Below are 23,402 nucleotides of genomic sequence, written 5' to 3' on the forward strand. Positions count from 1 at the left end.
ATTATAACTTAGGGGAGGTGCTACTGGCATCTAGTGGGTAGAGGCCAGGGATGCTTCCAAATATTCCACAGTGCACAAGACAGTCTCTCACAATAAAGAATTATCAGGCCCAAAATGTCAATAATGCCAACGTTGAAAAACCTTGGGTTACATTTTTTTGGTACCACTTTCCACCTGGATTACTGTGTCCCAGCCATTCATGTATTCTTTTGATTTCCTCTGGGTACCGTGCTTCTCTGGCCACAGGTCCTTTGCACAGACTACGTATTCTTTCTTTGTGGAATTGCCAGACATCTGGTGTTCAGTTGCTCAGTCATGTCCAACTCTTTGCGACCTTATGGACTGCAACAAACCAGGCTTCCCTGTCCTTCACTATCTCCCAGAGTTTGCTGAAACTCATGTCCATTGAGTTGGTGAGGCCATCCAACCATCTTATTCTCTGCCATCCCCTTCTCCTCCTGCCTTTAGTCTTTCTCAGCATCAGGGTCTTTTCCATGAGTCAGTTCTTCACATCAGGTGGCCAAAGTATGGGACTTCAACTTCAGCATCAGTCCTTCCAATGAATATTCAGAACTGATTTCCTTTAGGATTGACTACCTTAATCTCCTTGCTACCCAAGGGACTCTCAAGAGTCTTCTCCAGCACCACAATTTGAAGACATCAATTCTTCCACATTCAGGCTTTTCTATTGTCCAGTTCTTACATCCATACATGGCTATTGGAAAACCATAGCTTTGACTATACAGACCTTTGTAGGCAAAGTAATGTCTCTGCTTTTTAATATGCTGTCTAGGCTTGTCATAACTTTTCTTCTAAGAAGCAAGTATCTTCTAATTTTGTGGCTGCAGTCACCTTCCACAGTGATTTTGGAACCCAAGAAAATAAAGTCTGTCACTATTTTCATTGTTTCCCCATCTATTTGCCATGAAGTGATGAAATTGGATGCCATGATCTTAGTTTCTTGACTGTTGAGTTTTAAGCCAGCTTTTTCAGTCTCCTCTTTCACCTTCATCAAGAGGCTCTTTAATTCCTCTTTGCTTTCTGCCACAAGCATGGTATCATCTGCATATCTGAGGTTATTGATATTTCTCCCGGCAATCTTGATTCCAGCTTGTGATTTATCTAGCCTGGTATTTCACATGATGTACTCTACATGTAAGTTAAATAAGCAGGGTGACAATATACAGCCTTGATATACTCCTTTCCCAGTTTGGAACCAGTCTGTTGTTCCATGTCTGGTTCTAACTGTTGCTTCTTGACCTGCATACAGGTTTCTCAGGAGGCAGGTAAGGTAGTCTGGTATTCCCATCTCTTTCAGAATTTTCCACAGTTTGTTGTAATCCACATAGGCAAAGGTTTTAGCGTAGTCAATGAAGCAGATTTTTTTTTTTTTATTCGCTTGCTTTTTCTATGATTCAAGATATTGGCAATTTGATCTCTGGTTCCTCTGCCTTTTCTAAGTCCAGCTTGTACATCTGGAATTTCTATGTTCCTACACTTTTGAAGCCTAGCTTGATGGTATTTGAACATTACTTTGCTACCATGTGAAATGAGTGAAAGTGTATGGTAGTTTGAACATTCTTTGGTATTGCCCTTCTTTGGGATTAGAATGAAAACTGACCTTTTCCAGTCCTGTGGCCACTGCTGAGTTTTCCAAATTTGCTGGCATAGTGAGTGCAGCACTTTCACAGCATCTGCTTTTAAGATTTGAAATAGTTCAGCTGGAATTCCATCACCTCCACTAGCTTTGTTTGTAGTGATGCTTCCTAAGGCCCACTTGACTTCACACTCCAGGATGTCTGGCTCTAGGTGAGTGATCACACCATTGTGGTTCATTAAGACCTTTTTGGTATAGTTCTTCTGTGTATTCTTGCCACCTCTTCTTAATATCTTCTGCTTCTATTAGGTCCATACTGTTTCTGTCCTTTATTGTGCCTATCTTGCATGAAATATTCCCTTGTTATCTCTAATTTTCTTGAAGAGATCTCTAGTCCTTCCCATTCTATTGTTTCCCTCTATTTCTTTGCATTGTTAACTTAAAAAGACTTTCTTATGTCTCCCTCTATTCTCTGGATCTCTGCATTCAGATGGGTATGTCTTTCCTTTTCTCCTTTGTCTTTCACTTCTCTTTTCTCAGCTATTTGTAAGGCCTCCTCAAACAATCATTTTGCCTTTTTGCATTTCTTTTTCTTGGGAATGGTTTTGATCACTGCCTCCTGTACAATGTTATGAACCTCTGTCCATAATTCTTCAGGCACTCTGTTTACCAGATCTAATCTGTTGAATCTGTTTATCACTTCCACTGTATAATCATAAGGGATTTGATTTAGGTCATATCTGAATGGCCTAGTAGTTTTCACTACATTCTTCAAATAATTCTGAATTTTGCAATAAGGAGTTCATGATTTGAGCCACAGTCAGCTCCCAGTCTTGTTTTTGCTGACTGTATAGAGATTCTATACAGGAAAAAAACATGGTTTTTCCTGTGGTCATGTATGGATGTGAGAGTTGGACTGTGAAGAAGGCTGAGCACCAAGGATTTGATGCTTTTGAACTGTGGCGTTGGAGAAGACTCTTGAGAGTCCCTTGGACTGCAAGGAGATCCAACCAGTCCGTCCTAAAGGAGATCAGTCCTGTGTGTTCTTTGGAAGGAATGATGCTAAAGCTGAAACTCCAGTACTTTGGCCACCTCAAGCGAAGAGTTGACTCATTGGAAAAGACCCTGATGCTGGGAGGGATTGGGGGCAGGAGGAGAAGGGGATGACAGAGGATGAGATGGCTGGATGGCATCATTGACTCAATGGAGGTGAGTCTCAGTGAACTCCGGGCGTTGGTGTTGGACAGGGAGGCCTGGCGTGCTACAATTCATGGGGTCGCAAAGAGTCGGACATGACTGAGCGACTGATCTGATCTGATAGAGATTCTCTACTTAGGCTACAAAGTATATAATCAGTTTGATTTCGGTGTTGACCATCTGGTGATGTCCATGTGTAGAGTTGTCTCTTGTGTTTTTGGAAGAGGGTATTTGCTATGACCAGCACCTTCTCTGGGTAAAACTCCGTTAGTCTTTGTCCTGCTTCGATTTGTACTCCAAGGCCAAACTTACTTGTCACTCCAGGTATCTCTTGACTTCCTACTTTTGCATTCTAGTACCCTGTGATGAAAAGAATATCTCTTTTTTGGTGTTAGTTCTAGGAGGTCTTGTAGATCTTCATAGAACCATTCAACTTCAGCTTCTTTGGCATTATTAGTTGGTGCATAGACTTGGATTACTGTGATATTGAATGGTTTGTCTTTGAAACAAACCAAGATCATTTTGTTGTTTTTGAGATTGCATCCAAGTACTGCATTTTGAACTCTTTTGTTGACTATGAGGGCTATTCCATTTCTTCTAAGGGATTATTCCCACAGTAGTAGACATAATGGTCATTTGAATTAAATTCATCTGTTCTGGTCCATTTTAGTTCACTGATTCCTAAAATGTCAATGTTCACTCTTGCCATCTCCTGTTTGATCACTTCCAATTTACCTTGATTCATGGACCTAACATTCCAGGTTCCTATGCAATATAGTTCTTAATAGCATCAGACTTACTTTCACCACCAGACACATCCACAACTGGGCACTGTTTCCGTTTTGGCTCAGCCTCTTCATTCCTTCTGGAGCTATTTCTCTGCTCTTCTCTAGTAGCATATTGGACAACTACTGACCTAGGGGGCTCATCTTTCAGTGTCATATCTTTTTGCCTTTTCATACTGTTCATGGGGTTCTCAAGGCAAGAATGCTGGAGTGGTTTGCCATTCCCTTCTCCAGTGGACCACATTTTGTCAGAACTCTCCACCATGTCCTGTCCATCTTGGGTGACCCTACACAGCATGGCTCATAGTTTCATTGAGTTAGGCAAGGTTGTGGTCCATGTGATCAGCTTGGTTAGTTTTCTGTGATTGTGGTTTTCATTCTGTCTCCCCTGTGATGGATGAGGATAAGAGGCTTGTGCAAGCTTCCTGACTGGGGAGGACTAACTGGGGGAAAACTGGGTCTTGTTCTGGTGAGCAAGGCCATGCTCAGTAAATCTTTAATCCAATTTTCTGCAGATGGGAGGAGCTGTGTTCCCTCCCTGTAGTTTGGCCTGAGGCTAGACTATGGTAGGGACAATGGCAACCTCCTTCAAAAAGACTTATGCCAGCATGCTGGGACTCCCAGGACTGTTGCAGTCAGTGCCCTTGACCCCATTCCAGGCTACTGTTGAACAATATCTCTGCCAGAAACTCCCAAGCATACACAGGCAAGTTTGGCTCAGTCTCTTGTGGGGTCACTGCTCCTTTCTCCTGGGTCATGTATGCGCAAGATTTTGTTTGCGCCCTCCAAGAGTTTCTGTTTCTCCAGTCCTTGGAAGTTCTGTAATCAAATCCTGCTGACCTTCAGAGTCAGATTCCCTGGGGATACTCAGTCCCTTTTCCAAATCCCCAGGTTGGGAAGTCTGTTGTGTGGCTTAGAACTTTCACAGCAGCATGAGAACTTCTTTGGTTTAACTGTTCTCCAGTTTGTGAGTTGCCCCCCACCCCCGCCCCCACCCTGGCGCCTCCCCGGTGGCTTTACAGTGGCGCTAACAGAGATCTCCTTTAAGAGGACTTATGCCACACGACGTGCCTCCCAGGACTGCTGTTTCTAGAGCCTCTGTCTCCGTGGCAGACCACTGCTGACTCACGCCTCCACAGAAGACCCTCAAACACTCAAAGGCAGGTGTGGCTCCATCTCTTGTGAGGGTCACTGCTCCCTTTCCTTGGTCCTGGTGCACACAAAGTTTTATTTGTGCCCTCCAAGCATCTCTGGCTGGTATGTGATTGCACCCCTTCTACCATCTTGTTGCAGCTTCCCTTTGCCCTTGGTCATAGGATAGCTGGTCATATGATATAATTGCTAGACATAAGAGTTCTATTTTTAATTTTTTGAGGAACCACCATACTGTTTTACACAAGCAGTTGTACCACTTTACATTACCACTAACCCTGGTGGCTCAGAGGGTAAAGCGTCTGCCTACAATGCGGGAGACCCAGGTTCAATCCATGGGTCAGGAAGATCCCTGGAGAAGGAAATGGCATCCCACTCCAGTACTCTTGCCTGGAAAATCCCATGGACTGAGAAGCCTGGTAGGCTATAATCCATGGGGTCACAGAGTCGGACACAACTGAATGACTTCACTTTCACTTTCAACAATACACAAGAGTTACAATTCCTCAACATCCTTACCAACATTTGCTATTTTATATATATATGTATTTTTTTCTTAGTTGTTATATTCACGAGTCATTTAAACTATGGAACCAGTGGGTCCCAATCTTTTATTCCCTATCTATTCATTCTTATAAAAACTTTGTTCAGTAATAAGTTGTTGGCTAGAATCCATTTATCTATAAATTTTAAGCAGTCATTACATGCTGGCTCTCAGGAGATGTATCATTTACTTTTTGTAAACAGGGCAGATGATTACTGGTATTGATGGATAATTGTCAGTATCAGAAAGGTGGATGGAGTGTACTCTGTGGGCCCTTTCAATACTCTGGCTCTGTATCAGTTTTTATGTCCTGTTTAAGTACACCAGGTAATTAAATATTTAAAGTCCCTGAAAAGACTCCTCTTTAATGAGTTGCTCATTCAATTATAGATTTTTAAATATTCAAGCTGGAATTCAGAAATATTCTAATAAGTAAAACTAGGACCATTTCTAAATAATAGCTATGGTTCATAATATTCCATCAAGAAGATATTTTATTGTTAAACATTTTTCTGGTAGGTGGTTGCTTTTGGTTTACTTTTTTACTATTTTTTTAGGCAAAAACTTTTTGATAATTAGGAGCTTCCTTTGTCTAGGAGTGCCGAAAGTGAACATATTGTTTTTTGTGAAATGATAGGTACCAGTGGAAAACAGAAATGCTGCTGAGAAAATTACATGTAACATATTAAACAGTTTGCTTAAATTTACATGTTGACTTCTATTGGCATTTAGCTCCTAAAGCCTGTTATGCAAAATGAATTCTTCTCTGAGGAAAACAAGGGACAACTTAATATGGTATGCTACTATATGCACTTCACTGGAAAAGACCTTTCTCAGTGTCCTTGTACAGCACAATTTTCTGAGCTGTTAAAGAAATGGCAACTGGATTAAGTTCTAAAGCTGATAGAAAGCAATAACAGAGTCAAGACACTGACTCTAATGCTACCAGCTATTTCAATGGTCTTCCCCCCGCCCCCCCACTTTCCCTATACCCAATTCATTGTTTGAGCCCTTTAGATAGACATACATATTTTTCCTTTTCCCTCCCTGTGTCTGAAATGTATGCTTGTGTCCATAGAAGATGAACCTGAAGACCAGATGGCCAAATTACCTTATGTAGAGTTATGGTTCAGTCATTATAATATTTCCTTTTTATTTTAGTTTCTTCCATGGCTATGTAGAAGACCTTCCTTCTAATGCTTTTTGTGTTGTAGAAAGTTGATCCTTCAATATTATTCTTGGAGGAGTGGCAAGAAAAGGAAGGCACTAATTACCTGTTTGGCTAAGGTATAATCTGACCTTTGGGATAATTCATATGCTTTTAAGTCTGCAAATTTACTGATGTCAAGGTAACTATTTGAGTATAGTAGTTATAGGAAAATTGGTGGCCATCATTAACTCTTTTCACTCTACTGGTTTCTGCTATCACTTGTTAACAAAAAGTTTAGGCCTTTTGGAAATGTAGACAACAGTTCTCTGACTAACTTGCCTTTTTCTAAATCATCTTTTCATTAATTTCAAATAATAAACAGTACTACTACTAATAATAATATTAATACAGTCTAAGAACTCATCAAACTTTGTTCAGTGAATGACTCAATCTTTAGGGTCAGTATTTTAAATCTTTTAAAAGGAAAACAAAAAATATCTCCTAGTCTCCACCTCACTTGTAGAGTATAATACTTTATCAAAACTATTTTTTTTTCTGAATTTGAACAGTATGATAGACTCTGCAAAGCACTTTCATTTACATAGACTTTTTGTGACCTCACAACTATTCTGTTATGAACAGAGTCTTTCTTTTGTTCAACAAACATTTATTAGATACCTACTAGGTGAAAAATATTGGAGAAGGAAATGGCAACCCACTCCAGTGTTCCTGCCTGGAGAATCCCAGGGACGGGGGAGCCTGGTGGGCTTCCGTCTATGGGGTTGCAGAGAGTCGGACATGATTCAAGAGACTTAGCAGCAGCAGCAGCAGGTGAAAGATATATATGCAGCTCTCTATTTGCTTTTTGCCACCTGAACATTATTAAGAATGGCAAAGTTTCAATGCCCTTAACCAAGAGCCTGATCTTCCCAACAAACTTGTGCTAACCACGTCATAGATGATGGCAACTCCAAACTTACAGATATTCAGGCCAAAACCTTGGAATCAACAATGACATCTCTCATATTCTACATCCCAACAGCCTGGAAATCATACAGAACCTAACCATTTCTCATCCTGCGTCTTCTCAGATATAGTGTCTCTAGTTTGATCAATGTAGTAGCTAGTCTCTGCTCAGCCCTTCAGTCTATTCCCAATACAGCAGCAAAGATGTTAAAAAAAAAAAAAAAAAAGTCAAATCACATCACTCTCAAAACTCTCCAAGGGCTCTTCTTTTCACTCAAAGTCCTCAGAATGATCCACAAGGCCCTGTGTAATGCGCTCCAATCTCTCTAACCTCATTTGCTGCACTAAGCTCCTTGCTGTTCCTATAACACTGCTGGACACAGTTCTGCCTCAGGGCCTTCGCACTGGCTCTCCCCTCTGCCTGGCACTCTTCTCCCAGTCAGTCACATGGTCTGCTTCCTGATTTCCTTCAGGTCTTTACTCAGATTGTACCTTCTCATTAAGGCCTTCCCTGATCATCTCCCTTCCACCTGCAATATCCTATCACCAACTCTCTATCCCCTTATCCTACTTAATTTTTCACCACAGCTTCTATCACCATCTTTACCAGTTCATAAAGGCTAGGTTATTCTGTGACAAACAACCTTAAAGCTCAGTAGTCAACACTTCAAATTAATTTCTAACTCAGGCAGAGCTCACTGCAGGACTAGTTGCTTTCTAGGCTTCTCTCTTCTAGCAGTGACCCAAGGATCTAGGATGTTTCTATTTTGTGGCTTGACACATGCCTTCCACTGGCTGCAGCAGGGGAAGAGAGCTGGAGGGTCATGGGTCAGCCCTTACATGCTTTGGACTGAAGTGACACATGTCACTTCTGCTCACAGTCCACTGGCACCTCCCAACTGCAAGGGCCTAGGATTTCTGGAGAAACCTTGGTGTCAAACCTTTAGCCATTCTACAATGTCACTTACTTATTTAATATCTGTCTCTTTCCATTAAATAGTCCCATAATGGCAAGAATTTGTGACAGTTTTGTTTACTGCTGTATACCTAGTGCCTAGTATATTTATTGGTCAGAACATTTGTGGGGTATATGAATGGGAGAATGAATGAATGATGGGCTCATGGAATGAGTCATGTGCTGTAATGTAGGTAGATAAATCAGAGGAAGAAGCACTAAGCTCTGTATAGAGATATAAGAAAGACTTCTCAGAGAGGTAATGTTTGAATGGACTTGAATAGAGTAAGCCTTTATCAAGGAGAGGAGGTGAGGGACAAAAGGGCAGTTATATATAAGACTCAGAGGCATGAACAGCTCTGCCCCTTCAGAGGAAGGGCAGGCCCAGGTCCGTAAGAATGAAGGTATAGGGACAGGAGGGGGGAAATGAGGTCTGAGAGGTTGGCAGGGGCCAGCTTGCACCCAGCCTTGTACACTTCACCAAGAGGCTTGGACTTTATCTTGTGAGAATAGAAAAATCCATGAACAGTTCAAGCAAAGGAATAAACATGATTATGTTTGGGCAAAGATCTTGAGAAACTTATAAAGCAAAGAGGAGTGCCATTTTCTTATTTAAAATTATCTCTTCCTCACCAATCTTGAAATTAGCTCCATATCCTGAGGAGAGCCTAGCCTTTCATGGTCTCTTTTCTTCTGCAGCTTCATCTCCCACTACTTGCTACAACAGTCTCTGATACCGGCATGTCAAATCCAGGCAGATACTGAACATGCCATGAGGTGTCAGGCCTACGTGCCTGAAGAAGCATGCTCAAGGTCAAACAGCCAGGAAAAGCCTGCTGCCTCTAATTCTGGGGCCCTTTCTGCTCTGCCACATGCCTAAACTAGGCACGTGGCAAAGTGCCCATGACAGGCCGTAGGGGCTTTCCTTTTTTGGTATTATCATTGAGCAAATGTGTGTTAATACCAGCCTAAGATTTTCCTTATGGGATCAAACACACTGGGCCCAGGGAAGAGGGTTTCCATCTCAGTTGCTTCTTCTTTATCTCTGCTGGCTGCTAAGCCCAAAAATCTTTCTCCAGGTAGCCTTAGCCCTAGCCTGGTAAGATCAGTCCAACAAATTAGCATCTGTTCCTTCCATCCTCTACATGAGAAAGAATCACATAGTTAGTCTGGGCATTCTAGATTAAATGCTGACATGGCCACATACAAGGAGTGCAGCTAAATCACATGGTCCTATTAAAGACCTCGAAGAAAGGCTACCTCCTTGAGTTTCTCACACTAAAGTAGTACCTGCTGGCAGTTTCTTAAGGGTGATGTTATTCCTACCATTTGTGAGACCATAGGAAAGAAAAACTGTGTTACCCTTGAGAAACTCCTCCTACAATCAATGGGACAGGATAGGATTTGTCTTCCCTCTCCTCCTTCCTTTCCACCCTACCCCATCCTAGAACAAACAAACTGGGAGAGGTGCGCAGTGGTAAGAAAGATCTTTTTTTAATCTATTAGCAAATAACACACCCAGATGTGGTATAAGACAGGCTGGATATTAGCAAGACAAAAGATGTGTTTGTTTTATGGGTGTGTTTGTTTCAAAAGTGTCTTAACCCTCCTCTCCAGTTCCACTGAGGGACATATTAACTGAACTTGGCTCACCATAAATTAGGATCAAGGGAAGAAGGAAGAAAGGTAAAAAGGGAAATCTGTGTACAGTGAGGAGAGGGGAGGGGGAAATTGATAGGGAAGAAGACCAAAAAGAAGAATTTCCCAGTTACTTAGTAAGTTGGACTTGAAATGACTAGGCAGGAAAACTAAGAAAATGTTTTCTAATATCCAGAGCTGAATTATTCAATACAGTAGGCTCTAATCACATGTGGCTACGGAGCACATGAAATGTGGCTTGTCTGAGTTGAGAGGTACTATACCTGTACATATGAGCTGCATACTAACAACCGGTTTTGAAGATTTAGTATGAAAAAATATATAATATCTCATCAATGATTTCTTTATATTGATTACATGTTAGAAGGATGATATTTTAAATACACTGGGTTTAAATAGATTACATTATTAAAATTAATTTCATGTTTCTTATATGTGGCTATTAGAAAATTGTATATGACATCTGTGGTTTGTGTTGTATTTCTACTGGACAGCACTACTCCAGACTGCATATGAGCAACAGTTGATAATAAGATTTCATATCCTTAATAAAACAAGTCAACAGTCATACAAATTTAAAATATGACCTATTTAGTAGCTAAGTAGATATTATTTTTCACATTTGTCAAGCTAGTATCCTTTAAGAAGATGAAAAACTCATATTAAATCCTACCATCAAGAATAAACGTTCTGGAGATTAAGATGAACATATTGCAAAAGTGTCTACAATATTTCAAGAAAATATATTTTTCAGCTTTACTCCCAAAGAAAGGGATTTAATATGAGATTTAATATGACTTTTTTGAGATTATATAAAAATATATCCAAGAGATATTAAAAGCACCAAGGGACTAGCAGGTTTTAGGAGGGATAGAAGAAAGCTGTGGTACATATACACAATGGAGTATTACTCAGCCATTAAAAAGAATACATTTGAATCAGTTTTGGATTTATACAGAGTGAAGTAAGCCAGAAGGAAAAACATAAATACAGTATCATATATATGGAATTTAGAAAGATGGTAACAATAACTCTGTATACGAGACAGCAAAAGAGACACTGATGTATAGAACAGTCTTATGGACTCTGTGGGAGAGGGAGAGGGTGGGAAGATTTGGGAGAATGGCATTGAAACATGTAAAATATCATGTAGGAAAACGAGTTGCCAGTCCAGGTTTGCGATGCTGGATGCTTGGGGCTGGTGCACTGGGGGCCCAGAGGGATGGTATGGGGAGGGAGGAGGGAGGAGGGTTCGGGATGGGGAACACATGTATACCTGTGGCGGATTCATTTTGATATTTGGCAAAACTAATACAATTATGTAAAGTTTAAAAATAAAATAAAATTAGAAAAAAAAAAAAAAAAAGAATCCAATATTTGTATCTTTCAAGTTTTTTTCCTACATTTATTTTTTAATCTTTTTTTTTTTTTAATTGGGGCTTAGAAAACAGAAAAGAGACAAAAAAAAAAAAATACTTCTTGCAATGTCAAGGAGGGTCTTATAAGAATTTCTCTGTAAGGACATGTGGTTCTCTGAAAGGGCTCCTCTTGGTCTGTTCACTATAAAGTGGATAAATCAGCAGCTGAAATGCCTGCCTTCCTTCCTATTGTGGTTTCCAGGCCTTCATGTTCTCTGCCTATGTCCTGCTCTCAAGTGGACACTGTATTTATTGTGGTTAAAAAGCCATTTCCCTTTTCACTGCAATTTTTCAAAAAAGTTATTTTCCTAGAAACTCCCACCTGTTACTTCATCATTTTAACTGATTCCAGGTGCTAAGAAGAAGTGGCTTAGAAGACAAGATAATCATGGGAAAAAAACTGTAACACAATCCTCACCCTGTGCTCGGCAGGTGTCCCGTGGGCATAGTGGTGAGCGCCTAGGCCTTGTGAGGTGCCCATGCCTCCTTTTGCTTTATTTACCCAGGAACTGTCTTCTGAGGTAGGGACCAGGCTCCCTGAAACCAAGGTAAGGCCTGAAGTGTTGATCGTCAGTGTTCGCTCAACAGATCTAAAATAGTTCAGAATTCCTAAGCAGATGCGCTGAAACAAAGAAAGAACAGGGTCATGACCCTGCCTTTGCTGGCCCACCCTACACAGTGAAACTTACTAGGGTCCCAGAAGTTGGCAGGTCAACCCTACTGCTGAGAGAGGAACACACCACCCTTCAAAAGGCCTGATTTCATGGAAGAATCAGAACAAAGTGTAAAAATGCACATTACTGGAGCAGCAGGAAAGCCCCCTTTACAGACAACCAAACAATTCAGATGCATGCAAGACCATCCACATACCTGCAGCTCCCGGATCCTCAGGTGACGCAGATACAGAAAGGACAAGTAGGTCCCCCTCATCAGGACAGGATCCCTGTTACTGGGCCCAGTCCCGTCATCCAAGCCCAGCAGCTGTAGGGCCACTGCATAACTGTAACTTTAGCAGGCAGGAAAAACAGAACAAATGCCTTTCACCTCAAAGTGGTTGAGAAAATTCACATACAGCATACTAAAGTCATTTTATTTAATTTCACAATAGCTACTCTTAAAATCCACTGGAAGGAAAATAATGGCTCTATATGTACAAATTTAAAAGAAATTTCTCTTAGCAATCACTCTCATTAAAAATTTAGTCCTAGGGTGAAACATTAGTTACCTGGTCGGCTATAACACTACTTTTATTTCAGCCTTAAATATTTTTTAGTTAACTTGTAACTGACATATTAATCATTCAGTTTTTTCCCAGTGTTTAATCCATTTTCTTGAGTCACCATTAAGTGATTTCATTTTACCCTGTCTCTTTCTTCTGCTTCACAGGCTTATTAGCACACTGGCTAAGATTTATTAGTGCTGGGTCATTTTCATCTCGTTGCACTGAAAGGTCATCTTCCTTAGTGTTTTCATTCTAGGAAAAAAGTAGCATTAGTTGAATTACATAAACATTTGCAATCTTATTAACAAAAGCAAAAGTAAATCTCTTGATCCAAGGCATATTTACATGAACAAGTAGAAGAGCATTATGATCCATTTCAACCTGACATATGAAAATCTGGGTTTCTAAAATAAATTAGAGGTCACTATTTTTACTATGATTCATTTTATGAAAAGAAGACCCATGCATTTGTAGATGTTTGGAACCCTGAAGCTCTCTAATCTAGTCTTGTCCCAGACAAGATGACATTTCCAGGCTCCAGGGGGTAGGCTAGGAGCCATAGCTTTTCTCTGATAGGTTTGTGACTCTTTCAGGCTTCTAAAATTACCCAGAATTACACACAAAGGAATAGAAAGTGACGTCAAGTTACAGTGAATGACTTTGAAGGAATGACTGAACAAACTACAAACATACTGTTGGACTGGCAGGTCACTGGGAAGAACGGAAGGGGGCACAGCAGGCTAGGGTGAGTAACGACAGAGAGCCCAGCATCCTCCGGGAACAATGAGCTAACCATAGCCCACAGAGACAAACTGCTCAGGAAATGCTGAAAGTCCACAAGTGTATTTCCCTAAGAGAACTGGACACAAAGCAGGTTAGCAGAGGGCTGATGAGAAAGCAGAACGTCACCAACTGTGTTCTTTCTCTCTTCCTGGGTAGGTACTTTGACATTTACTCTACCTTGTGTCTGGATCTTCACCAGAATGGCTGAGTTCATGTATTTTGACAGTTCTGAGATTTCCACTGATTGCAAATCTCATTTTCTCCTGGAAAACTGGCAGGGGCAGTGGAGTGGGAAATAGAGTGGAGGGAATAATTAGGGGGAAAGTAAGCCTATTAAGTATTTCCCACCTGCCCAAATGTCTCTACAGTTTACTTGTGTATACCCACAGAATAAAAAGACTGGAAGGATGATATAGACCAAATGCTAGCAATACTGTTATATTGGGGTGATAAAATAATGGGCGATCTGTATATTCTTCCTTGAACTTTTCTATATTTTCCAAATTTTCTGTGATAAATACATGTCATTATTGTCATAAGAAAATGTTTCTTTTTAAAATGTTCTACTGAACTTAATGAGGGAAGCCAGGAAAAAGGTGTTTCATGTTTCCATGAACTTCCTATACAAGTTCAGGGAACATACAACACCACTTTTGTGAGCACACACCACATACTCATACATTATCGCTGGAGATGGAGGGGAACAAGAACAGAGATAGGGGAAAATGGCTATCCTCTTCTTCCCTCTTTGGTGTGGCCAGTGAGAAGAAGCAAAAGAAGAAGCAAAGGATACAGTGTTTTTTGACACTTTACCATAAAGTTAAAGAACAGTGACCAATTTAAACCATATCTTAGAAATATGATCAGTAGCAGTATTTAATGTCCATACAAAGCCATTTTCATAAACAGGTGTTTGGGGGGAGAATGGCATTGGACACAATGACTTAATTACAGGTCTGGGAAGATCCATGCAGGACTAGCTGATTCTTCTTCTGATCAGGACTGCAGTTAAATTAAGTTTTCTTCAAAAGAATATCCAAAAATGCAGTCCATTTGGATCAGAATTATCTCTTTCTAGTTATATACTTTTGTCAATTAACAATGACATGAAATTTTGATATTGTTTCTTTACCTCCCAAACCTAGATCTTTACGTGAATGTCAAATTAGAGTTGTGTTTACAAAGAGTGGCCAGTCTTCCATGCTAATATTAAATAAAATGCCAATTTACACTGTAATAGAAACATGACAAACATTATCAATATTTAGACAAGCATATTCAATGTTAAAATGGATGTGGGAAAACAGGTTTTCTTATAACTTGCTAATTAGGAAAATTGGTATTACCACTTTGGCAGGATTTATGAAAAATTTCAAATGTGCACATTCTGTAACTTAGAAAGTCAGCTTCTAAATATCTATGCAAAAGAGACACATCTCTGCACAGGAGGCATAAACAAGAAAGTTCAGTAACCATGGTTTCTATTAATAATAGGGGTAAAATTGCAACAAGCATCCATAGGAGGGTGGCTGCGAGATCATAGTATATAAGAAGGTATAGTGCAGCCATTAAAAAGAACAGCAGAGACAAGCCTCTAAGACGTACTGTTTGGTGAAAAAAGTACATTGCAGAAAAATATCCATAGGGTATGACAGATGGTTCATATAGAAAACTAAAATATAAAATTATACTGTGTATATATACATATATGTATTTAAATAGGGACATATGTATGGATGAAAATGCATTGAAAAGGCTGAAGCAATACCAGTATAAACCTGAGGTAGTGAAATAGGGGGCACAAGTACTAGAGTCCCCATTAGTACATTTAGTTTTTACTTTTGTAGTTCAAAGTTGATTTTTTAGAAACTCCTTACAGAGAAAAATGGTAACTTTACAATGAAGAAACCTGGCAAACATTAATAGCTTCACCATGTGGTCAGAATGAACATCCCAATGATGTCATGTTGGTGGCGTTTTTCTCTGATATGATGTGATGAGAAGGGCACTTCACCTCTGGGGTGTTCTTACCCAAAACCTATAATCCCAGTGTAACCACTAAAAAAACATCTGACAAACTCAAATTAGGAAACATTCTACAGGTTGCCTGGCCAGTACTGCTAAAGATTGTCAAGGTCATGATAAACAAAGACAGACTAAGGAACAGGCACAGACCTGAGGAGACTGGGGAGATGTGACAATCCAACGCATTGTGGTGCCCTGAGAACTCTTTGTACTTGGAAACTCTTTGTACTGTCTTTGCAACCTTTCTGTAAATCTGCTGCTGCTGCTAAGTCGCTTCAGTCATGTCCAACTCTGTGTGACCCCATAGACGGCAGCCCACCAGGCTCCCCCGTCCCTGGGATTCTCCAGGCAAGAACACTGGAGTGGGTTGCCATTTCCTTCTCCAATGCATGAAAGTGAAAAGTGAAAGTGAAGTCGCTCAGTCGTGTCCGACCCTAGCGACCCCATGGACTGAAGCCTACCAGGCTCCTCCACCCATGGGATTTTCCGGGCAAGAGTACTGGAGTGGGTTGCCATTGCCTTCTCATCTGTAAATCTAAAACTACTCAAAAATTAAAACAAAAACAAAAACAAAAAAAAACTCTCAAAAGAGAGGTTACTGGCCAAGAGTATTCACTAAGAATTTTTCAAAAACTGTTCTGAAGTTGCTGTGCAATTAGTGCCTGTATTCTCTCAGAACTGTCAAAATGAACGGTACTGTGAGGTTTGCTTTCTTTCATGCAGAAGGGCCTTAAGAAAGTTATTTTTCATAGGATATTAGTGTTCAGAATCAGGATGCTGCTCAGCATATACACACTAGAATTCATACTTGACTGCTGCTGCTGCTGCTGCTAAGTCACTTCAGTCGTGTCTGAGTCTGTGCGACCCCAGAGATGGCAGCCCACCAGGCTCCCCTGTCCCTGCGATTCTCCAGGCAAGAACACTGGAGTGGGTTGCCATTTCCTTCTCCAATGCATAAAAGTGAAAAGTGAAAGTGAAATCGCTCAGTCATGTCCGACTCTTAGCAACTTTGTGGACTGCAGCCCTCCAGGCTCCCCAGTCCATGGGATTTTCCAACTTGACTGCTACGTGCTTGCAAAATAGTAACAGAGCTTTAAGATTCATACCCACATTCCCAGTTGCCACCTTTTACTTAATCCTAATTTCATCTCACTAGTATTCAACATTCAGAACGGCAACAACATTACCACTGATGCACTGATATTGTATAAAGTGCTTGACCAAAGCAGAAATACTGGAGTTCACAAAGTATCACCCACAGGAAAACGTGAAGGAAGATGGCCGCTGCCTATTGGTTGCTGCCTCAGGATTTGCTTTTTAAACCCTGTCCTATTTTCTGTTCCCTACTTGGATACCTCTTTCACAGCTTGTGTGCATGGCTGATTCCTTGTTCATCAAATTTCAGTTCAGATGAACCCTTTTTTGAAAGATCTTGGCTGAACTCCCTACCAGAGGGTGCTCCTCTCTACCCCATTGCCCTCTACTTCTTGGTTTTCTGCACGGCACCCACACATTAGAGATGCAGATTTACTTCTTTTTTTTTTTTAATTTATTTTTAAATTTTATTTTATTTTTAAACTTTACAATATTGCATTGGTTTTGCCAAATATCGAAATGAATCCGCCATTTACTTTGTTCACTTGTTAATTGCATGTTTCATTCCCTAAGCCAGCACAATTCCTGGCACTAAAGCAGTAGCCATGCAATTATTACTGAACAAATGAATAGGCAACTGAAAAACTTTTTTGACACTAATATGGGTAATGTGTGTGTGTGTGTGTGTGTGTATGTGTGTTATGTTTCCTCCCATGTTCCACTTCTAGACTCTACAGATATTCTAAGTCTCTTTGGGTCTATATACCATAAATCAGCTTAAAAATACAGCACTCACATTTCTCTTCCTTTGGTCAATTTCAAGAACAATTTTACAAGTCAGTAACTAGCCAGATAAGACCTTTTCATTTGAAAAGACCCTGATGCTGGGAAAGATTGAGGGCAGGAGGAGAAGGGGATGACAGAGGATGAGATGGTTGGATGGCATCACCAACTCAATGGACATGAGTTTGGGTAAACTCCGGAAGCTGGTGATGGACAGGGAGGCCTGGTGTGCTGTGGTTCATGGGGTTGCAAAGAGTTGGACACGACTGAACAACTGAACTGAACTGAACTAGCCAGAAAGTGATATTCTTTATCTTCTTTCCACCCTCCTTTCATCCTATTGGCCCCGAGGAGTTTAGTTTCCTCTGCTCTCACAGCCAAGAAGAAAACAGATTTGTGGTGATGGCCCTCAGATGTTAATATCAGAACTTCCTGGGTAATTTCATCAGCATCTTTGACTATCAGGATCCTAGGAACAGAGGTCCTGTTCAGAGATACTTGAGTTGACTCTGCCTTCACCCCACTCCCTTTTTCCATACTCCTTGTCTCCTTCCCCCAGTCTGGTTCAAGAAGCAGAAGAGCAAGATGTTTTTAAAATGTCCCTTTGTTAGTAGAAGGTCTTCTTGAATGCTGACATATATCTCACTGTGAAATGGCAATGGAATATGAACCATGTGGCAAATTTTTCAACTCTGGCAGGATATTAGCTGAGGAGGGGCTATCACTGGTAGCTGCACACCCTGTTGGGCAATTCAGGGGCCAGGGAAAGCCATGATATGGTAGGCTGCATCTCTTCCTGGTCTGTGTGGCCAACTCATTATTCATTAGATGCTCTAGAGTTTCTAGATTGAAAATGTATAGAAGGCGCGTGTGTGGACACGGGCATGCTTCCGGCCTGTGTTTGCTTACAGTCAACCTGCAACTCATTAGATGCATTTCAGGCTTCACTTTTCCCCCAGGCCCACCCCCAGATGGTGGACCATGATAGTGCTTCTTCCTCTAGCATTTTACTAAACTTCTCTATACCTGTGACTTTATGTGTAATTTTTAGTCACTCTATAATTATCTTTAGGGGTGAAAGTAGTAATTATGCAGAATGGGCTCACTATAAATTTATGTCCTCTTACTTCGACTGGGCTCTGTGAACTACACTGTCATCCTATTTTTTTCTCACTAGTGGTTCTGTGGCCTCCCCATAGTGATACACCTCCTCATGTGTCACTCACACTGTCCACCTTACTAATGCTGACTTCTTCCTCCTCTTTCTGAATGAGTCAGGGCCATTCACAAGCTCCTGTATCTTATCTTTCTGCACCTGAAAATTCTATGTACCTTTCTGCACCTGAAAATTCATTCACCGCAAGGGAACTGACGCCATCCTCCCTTTCTCAAAATTACTCCTCTGCCTGGTTTCTTCATCTCATTCCCCCAGGGTCATCAGTTTCTTAAATTTACTCTTTGATGTTTTTCATCTCTTCTCCACTCCTCCTTCCACTCAGACTATAAACACACTGGTATTGCTATCTTAAATAGCAAATGAAACAAAACTCTTTTTTTTTAGAGCAACAAACAAATAATAGCTGATTACAGCTTCACATATACAGCCTTGAGGTACTCCTTTTCCTATTTGGAACCAGTCTGTTGTTCCATGTCCAGTTCTAACTGTTGCTTCCTGACTTGCATATAGGTTTCTCAAGAGGCAGGTCAGGTGGTCTGGTATTCCCATCTCTTTCAGAATTTTCCACAGTTTGTTGTGATCCACACAGTCAAAGGCTTTGGCATAGTCAAGAAAGCAGAAATAGATGTTTTTCTGGAACTCTCTTGCTTTTTCGATGATTCAGCGAATGTTGGCAATTTGATCTCTGGTTCCTCTGCCTTTTCTAAAACCAGCTTGAACATCTGAAAGTTCACGGTTCACGAATTGCTGAAGCCTGGCTTGGAGAATTTTAAGCATTACTTTACTAGCATGTGAGATGAGTGCAACTGTGCGGTAGTTTGAGCATTGTTTGGCATTGCCTTTCTTTGGGATTGGAATGAAAACTGACCTTTTCCAGTCCTGTGGCCACTGCTGAGTTTTCCAAATTTGCTGGCATATTGAGTGCAGCACTTTCACAGCATCATCTTTCAGGATTTGAAATAGCTCAACTGGAATTCCATCACCTCCACTAGCTTTGTTCGTAGTGATGCTTTCTAAGGCCCACTTGACTTCACATTCCAGGGTGTCTGGCTCTAGGTGGGTGATCACACCATCATGGTTATCTGGGTCATGATGATCTTTTTTGTACAGTTCTTCTGTGTATTCTTGCCACTTCTTCTTAATATCTTCTGCTTCTGTTAGGTCCATACCATTTCTCTCCTTTATCGAGCCCATCTTTGCATGAAATGTTCCCTTGGTATCTCTAATTTTCTTGAAGGGATCTCTAGTCTTTCCCATTCTGTCATTTCCCTCTATTTCTTTGCACTGATCGCTGAGGAAGGCTTTCTTATCTCTTCTTGCTATTCTTTGGAACTCTGCATTCAGATGCTTATACCTTTCCTTTTCTCCTTTACTTTTTGCTTCTCTTCTTTTCACAGCTATTTGTAAGACTTCCTCAGACAGCCATTTTGCTTTTTTGCATTTCTTTTCCATGGGAATGGTCTTGATCCCTGTCTCCTGTACAATGTCATGAACCTCCATCCATAGTCCATCAGGCACTCTGTCTATCAGATCTAGTCCCCTAAATCTATTTCTCACTTCCACTGTATAATCATAAGGGATTTGATTTAGGTCATACCTGAATGGTCTAATGGTTTTCCCCACTTTCTTCAATTTAAGTCTGAATTTGGCAATAAGGAGTTCATGGTCTGAGCCACAGTCAGCTCCCGGTCTTGTTTTTGCTGACTGTATAGAGCTTCTCCAACTTTGGCTGCAAAGAATATAATCAATCTGATTTCCGTGTTGACCATCTGGTGATGTCCACGTGTAGAGTCTTCTCTTGTGTTGTTGGAAGATGGTATTTGCTATGACCAGTGTGTTGTCTTGGCAAAACTGTATTAGCCTTTGCCCTGCTTCATTCTGTATTCCAAGGCCAAATTTGCCTGTTACTCCAGGTGTTTCTTGACTTCCTACTTTTGCATTCCAGTCATGAAACAAAAGACTGGTTCCAAATAGGAAAAGGAGTACGTCAAGGCTGTATATTGTCACCCTGCTTATTTAACTTATATGCAGAATACATCATGAGAAACACTGGGCTGGAAGAAGCACAAGCTGGAATCAAGACTGCCGGGAGAAATATCAATAACCTCAGATATGCAGATGACACCACCCTTATGGCAGAAAGTGAAGAGGACCTAAAAAGCCTCTTGATGAAAGTGAAAGAGGAGAATGAAAAAGTTGGCTTAAAGCTCAACATTCAGAAAACTAAGATCATGGCATCTGGTCCCATCACTTCATGGGAAACAGATGGGGAAACAATGGAAACAGTGTCAGACTTTATTTTTGGGGGCTCCAAAATCACTGCAGATGGTGATTTCAGCCATGAAATTAAATGACACTTACTCCTTGGAAGGAAAGTTATGACCAACCTAGATAGTATATTCAAAAACAGAGCCATTACTTTGCCAACAAAGGTCCATGTAGTCAAGGCTGTGGTTTTTCCAGTAGTCATGTATGGATGTGAGAGTTGAACTGTGAAGAAAGCTGAGCACCAAAGAATTGATGCTTTTGAACTGTGGTGTTGGAGAAGACTCTTGAGAGTCCCTTGGACTGCAAGGAGATCCAACCAGTCCGTCCTAAAGGAGATCAGCTCTGGGTGTTCTTTGGAAGGAATGATGCTAAAGCTGAAACTCCAGTACTTTGGCCACCTCATGTGAAGAGTTGACTCATTGGAAAAGATCTGATGCTGGGAGGGATTGGGGGCAGGAGGAGAAGGGGATGACAGAGGATGAGATGGCTGGATGGCATCACCAACTCAATGGACGTGAGTTTGAGTGTCTTCCAGGAGCTGGTGATGGACAGGGAGGCCTGGTGTGCTGCAATTCATGGGGTTGCAAAGAGTCAGACATGATTGAGTGACTGAACTGAACTGAACAGCTTCAAAAAATCTTATAGCTCTAATGCACTTTGCTCATGGTCCAAAGGTTAAGGATCTGCCATGCGATGCAGGGAACATGGGTTCGATCTCTGGTTCATGAACTGAGATCTCACATGGCTTGGGGCAACTGAGCCCCAGTGCCATAGCTACAGAGTCTGTGCTCTCTGGAGCCTGAATGCTGCAACTAAGACCCGACACAGCCAAATAAATTTTAAAAAATCTTATAGTTCCGTTGCAAAGATAAGTATCCACTAGCTTTGTATAGAAACTTTCCTTCATTGGTAAACTCCATGCCTATCCTATATAGTAGCTATCTATCTGACTTCCCAGCCTCCAATCTTTCCCTCTTTCAATCCAACTGATACCCAGTTGCCACATTAATCCTCCTATGGATTAAGCACAAATTCCTTAGTCTGGAATTCTGGGCATTCACAAGGTACCTCTCCTCCCTGTTAAAAAAACTTCTCTTCACTCTATTTCCACATGAATCTTCCAGTCAACCCAACTGAGCTTGAACACTCCATATACAGTATCTCCTCTGCATTGTTGTTCAAGTTTCTCTTCTAGAATAGGCTGCCTACTTCCTTCTCCGCTACCACTTTCCTAAGCCTCATGCTTCCTTCAGAAGGTGAAAGTGAAGTTGCTCAGTCATGTCTGCCTCTTTGTGACCCCATGGACTGTAGCCTACCAGGTTCCACCATCCATGGGATTTTCCAGGCAAGAATACTGGAGTGGGTTGCCGTTTCCTTCTCCAGGAGATCTTTCCAACCCAGGGACTAACCTGGATCTCCTGCCTTGTAGGCAGACGCTTCACCATCTGAGCCAGCAGGGAAGTCTCTAGTGGCTCAAAGAAAATTTCTAAGGTCTATAAACAGATGGTGAGTTGAACAGAAAGGCATATTGGTTATTTCTTCCTGTTGTACCTGGTGGAGGTTGATGTTGCTATATATTTATGACCAAATCTCCCATATTTGGTCATAGTTGCCCTGGGAAGCCACATGTGCTGAATGAGACTAAGGCAGAAAGTTTGCTTCCTTCAAGCCCAGCTCAATTTCCTCCTCCTTCAAGAGATTTCCCCCAATAGAACCAACCCTGTGAAGACCACACTCCCTGTAAACACTCACAATATTTAAAGACAGTGAAAGTGAAAGTAAAGTCACTCAGTTATGGTCGACTCTTTGCAACCCCATGGACTATAGGAAAAGATTTCTCCTACCAGGCTCGTCCATGGGATTTTCCAGGCAAGAATACTGGAGTGGGTTGCCATTTCCTTCTCCAGGGGATCTTCCCAACCAGGGATTGAACCCCAGGTCTCCTGAGTTGTGGGCAGATGCTTTACCATCTGAGCCATGTCCAACTCACTAGTATTCAGCACTAGAGTGCGCAACTCTGCATTGGTACTTATCCCTTGAGTATAAACCTTGGTAGCAAGAACATATTGTATTATACTTCTTTATATTCCTCTTTTGGGGGAGGATCTCTAAAAACCTACCAAAGTAAATTTCTAAGGTCTATAAACAGGTGGTGAGTTGAACAGAAAGGCATATTGGTTATTTCTTCCTGTTGTACCTGGTAGAGGTTGATGTTGCTATAAATAGTCTCCCAGATTTGGTCATAGTTGCCCTGGGAAGCCACACATGTTGGATGAGATGAAGCCAGCAAGACTGTCTTTGCAGCATGATCCTGGAGCACTTGCATTACTCGCTCAGGATTGGAAATCTTGAGTAGAACACAGAGAAGAGATGGTTGGGAGAAGGGTTATTCCATTCTTCTCAGCAAGAATTTGGTCACATACACATGAATGATAAGAAGTCCCAGGTGGGACTTTATTCATTTAAAAAATAAAAGTAAACTCAAACATTGTAGTTCTCTTAGGCATGTTCCTCCAAAGAATACTACGTATTCAAATATACATAAGCAACTAATTAAAAAGTTCTGTGACAACCCCTGAAACACAGTAGCAAGTAGCACCCTGACACATGTTGTGGCACCAATGAA

The 23,402-nt window shown here is 41.1% G+C and overlaps 1 protein-coding gene across 1 annotated transcript in view; it reads right to left on the minus strand.

Annotated features, from left to right (window-relative positions):
* The window catches only part of LOC102274514 (coiled-coil domain-containing protein 162), a 150,272-nt gene extending 127,154 nt beyond the window's left edge, over window positions 1–23,118 (minus strand). Inside the window, exons 1-4 of the mRNA XM_014481478.2 lie at window positions 22,974–23,118; window positions 12,785–12,897; window positions 12,294–12,429; window positions 11,842–12,045 (exon numbers count right to left, since the gene is read on the minus strand). Coding sequence (XP_014336964.2) covers window positions 11,842–12,045; window positions 12,294–12,429; window positions 12,785–12,897; window positions 22,974–23,102 — 582 coding nt within the window. The 5' untranslated portion in view covers window positions 23,103–23,118. The remainder of the gene's footprint in view (window positions 1–11,841; window positions 12,046–12,293; window positions 12,430–12,784; window positions 12,898–22,973) is intronic.
* Window positions 23,119–23,402: the final 284 nt, after the last annotated feature.

This window comes from Bos mutus, chromosome 9, assembly GCF_027580195.1.
Source record: "Bos mutus isolate GX-2022 chromosome 9, NWIPB_WYAK_1.1, whole genome shotgun sequence".
NCBI lineage: Eukaryota > Metazoa > Chordata > Mammalia > Artiodactyla > Bovidae > Bos > Bos mutus.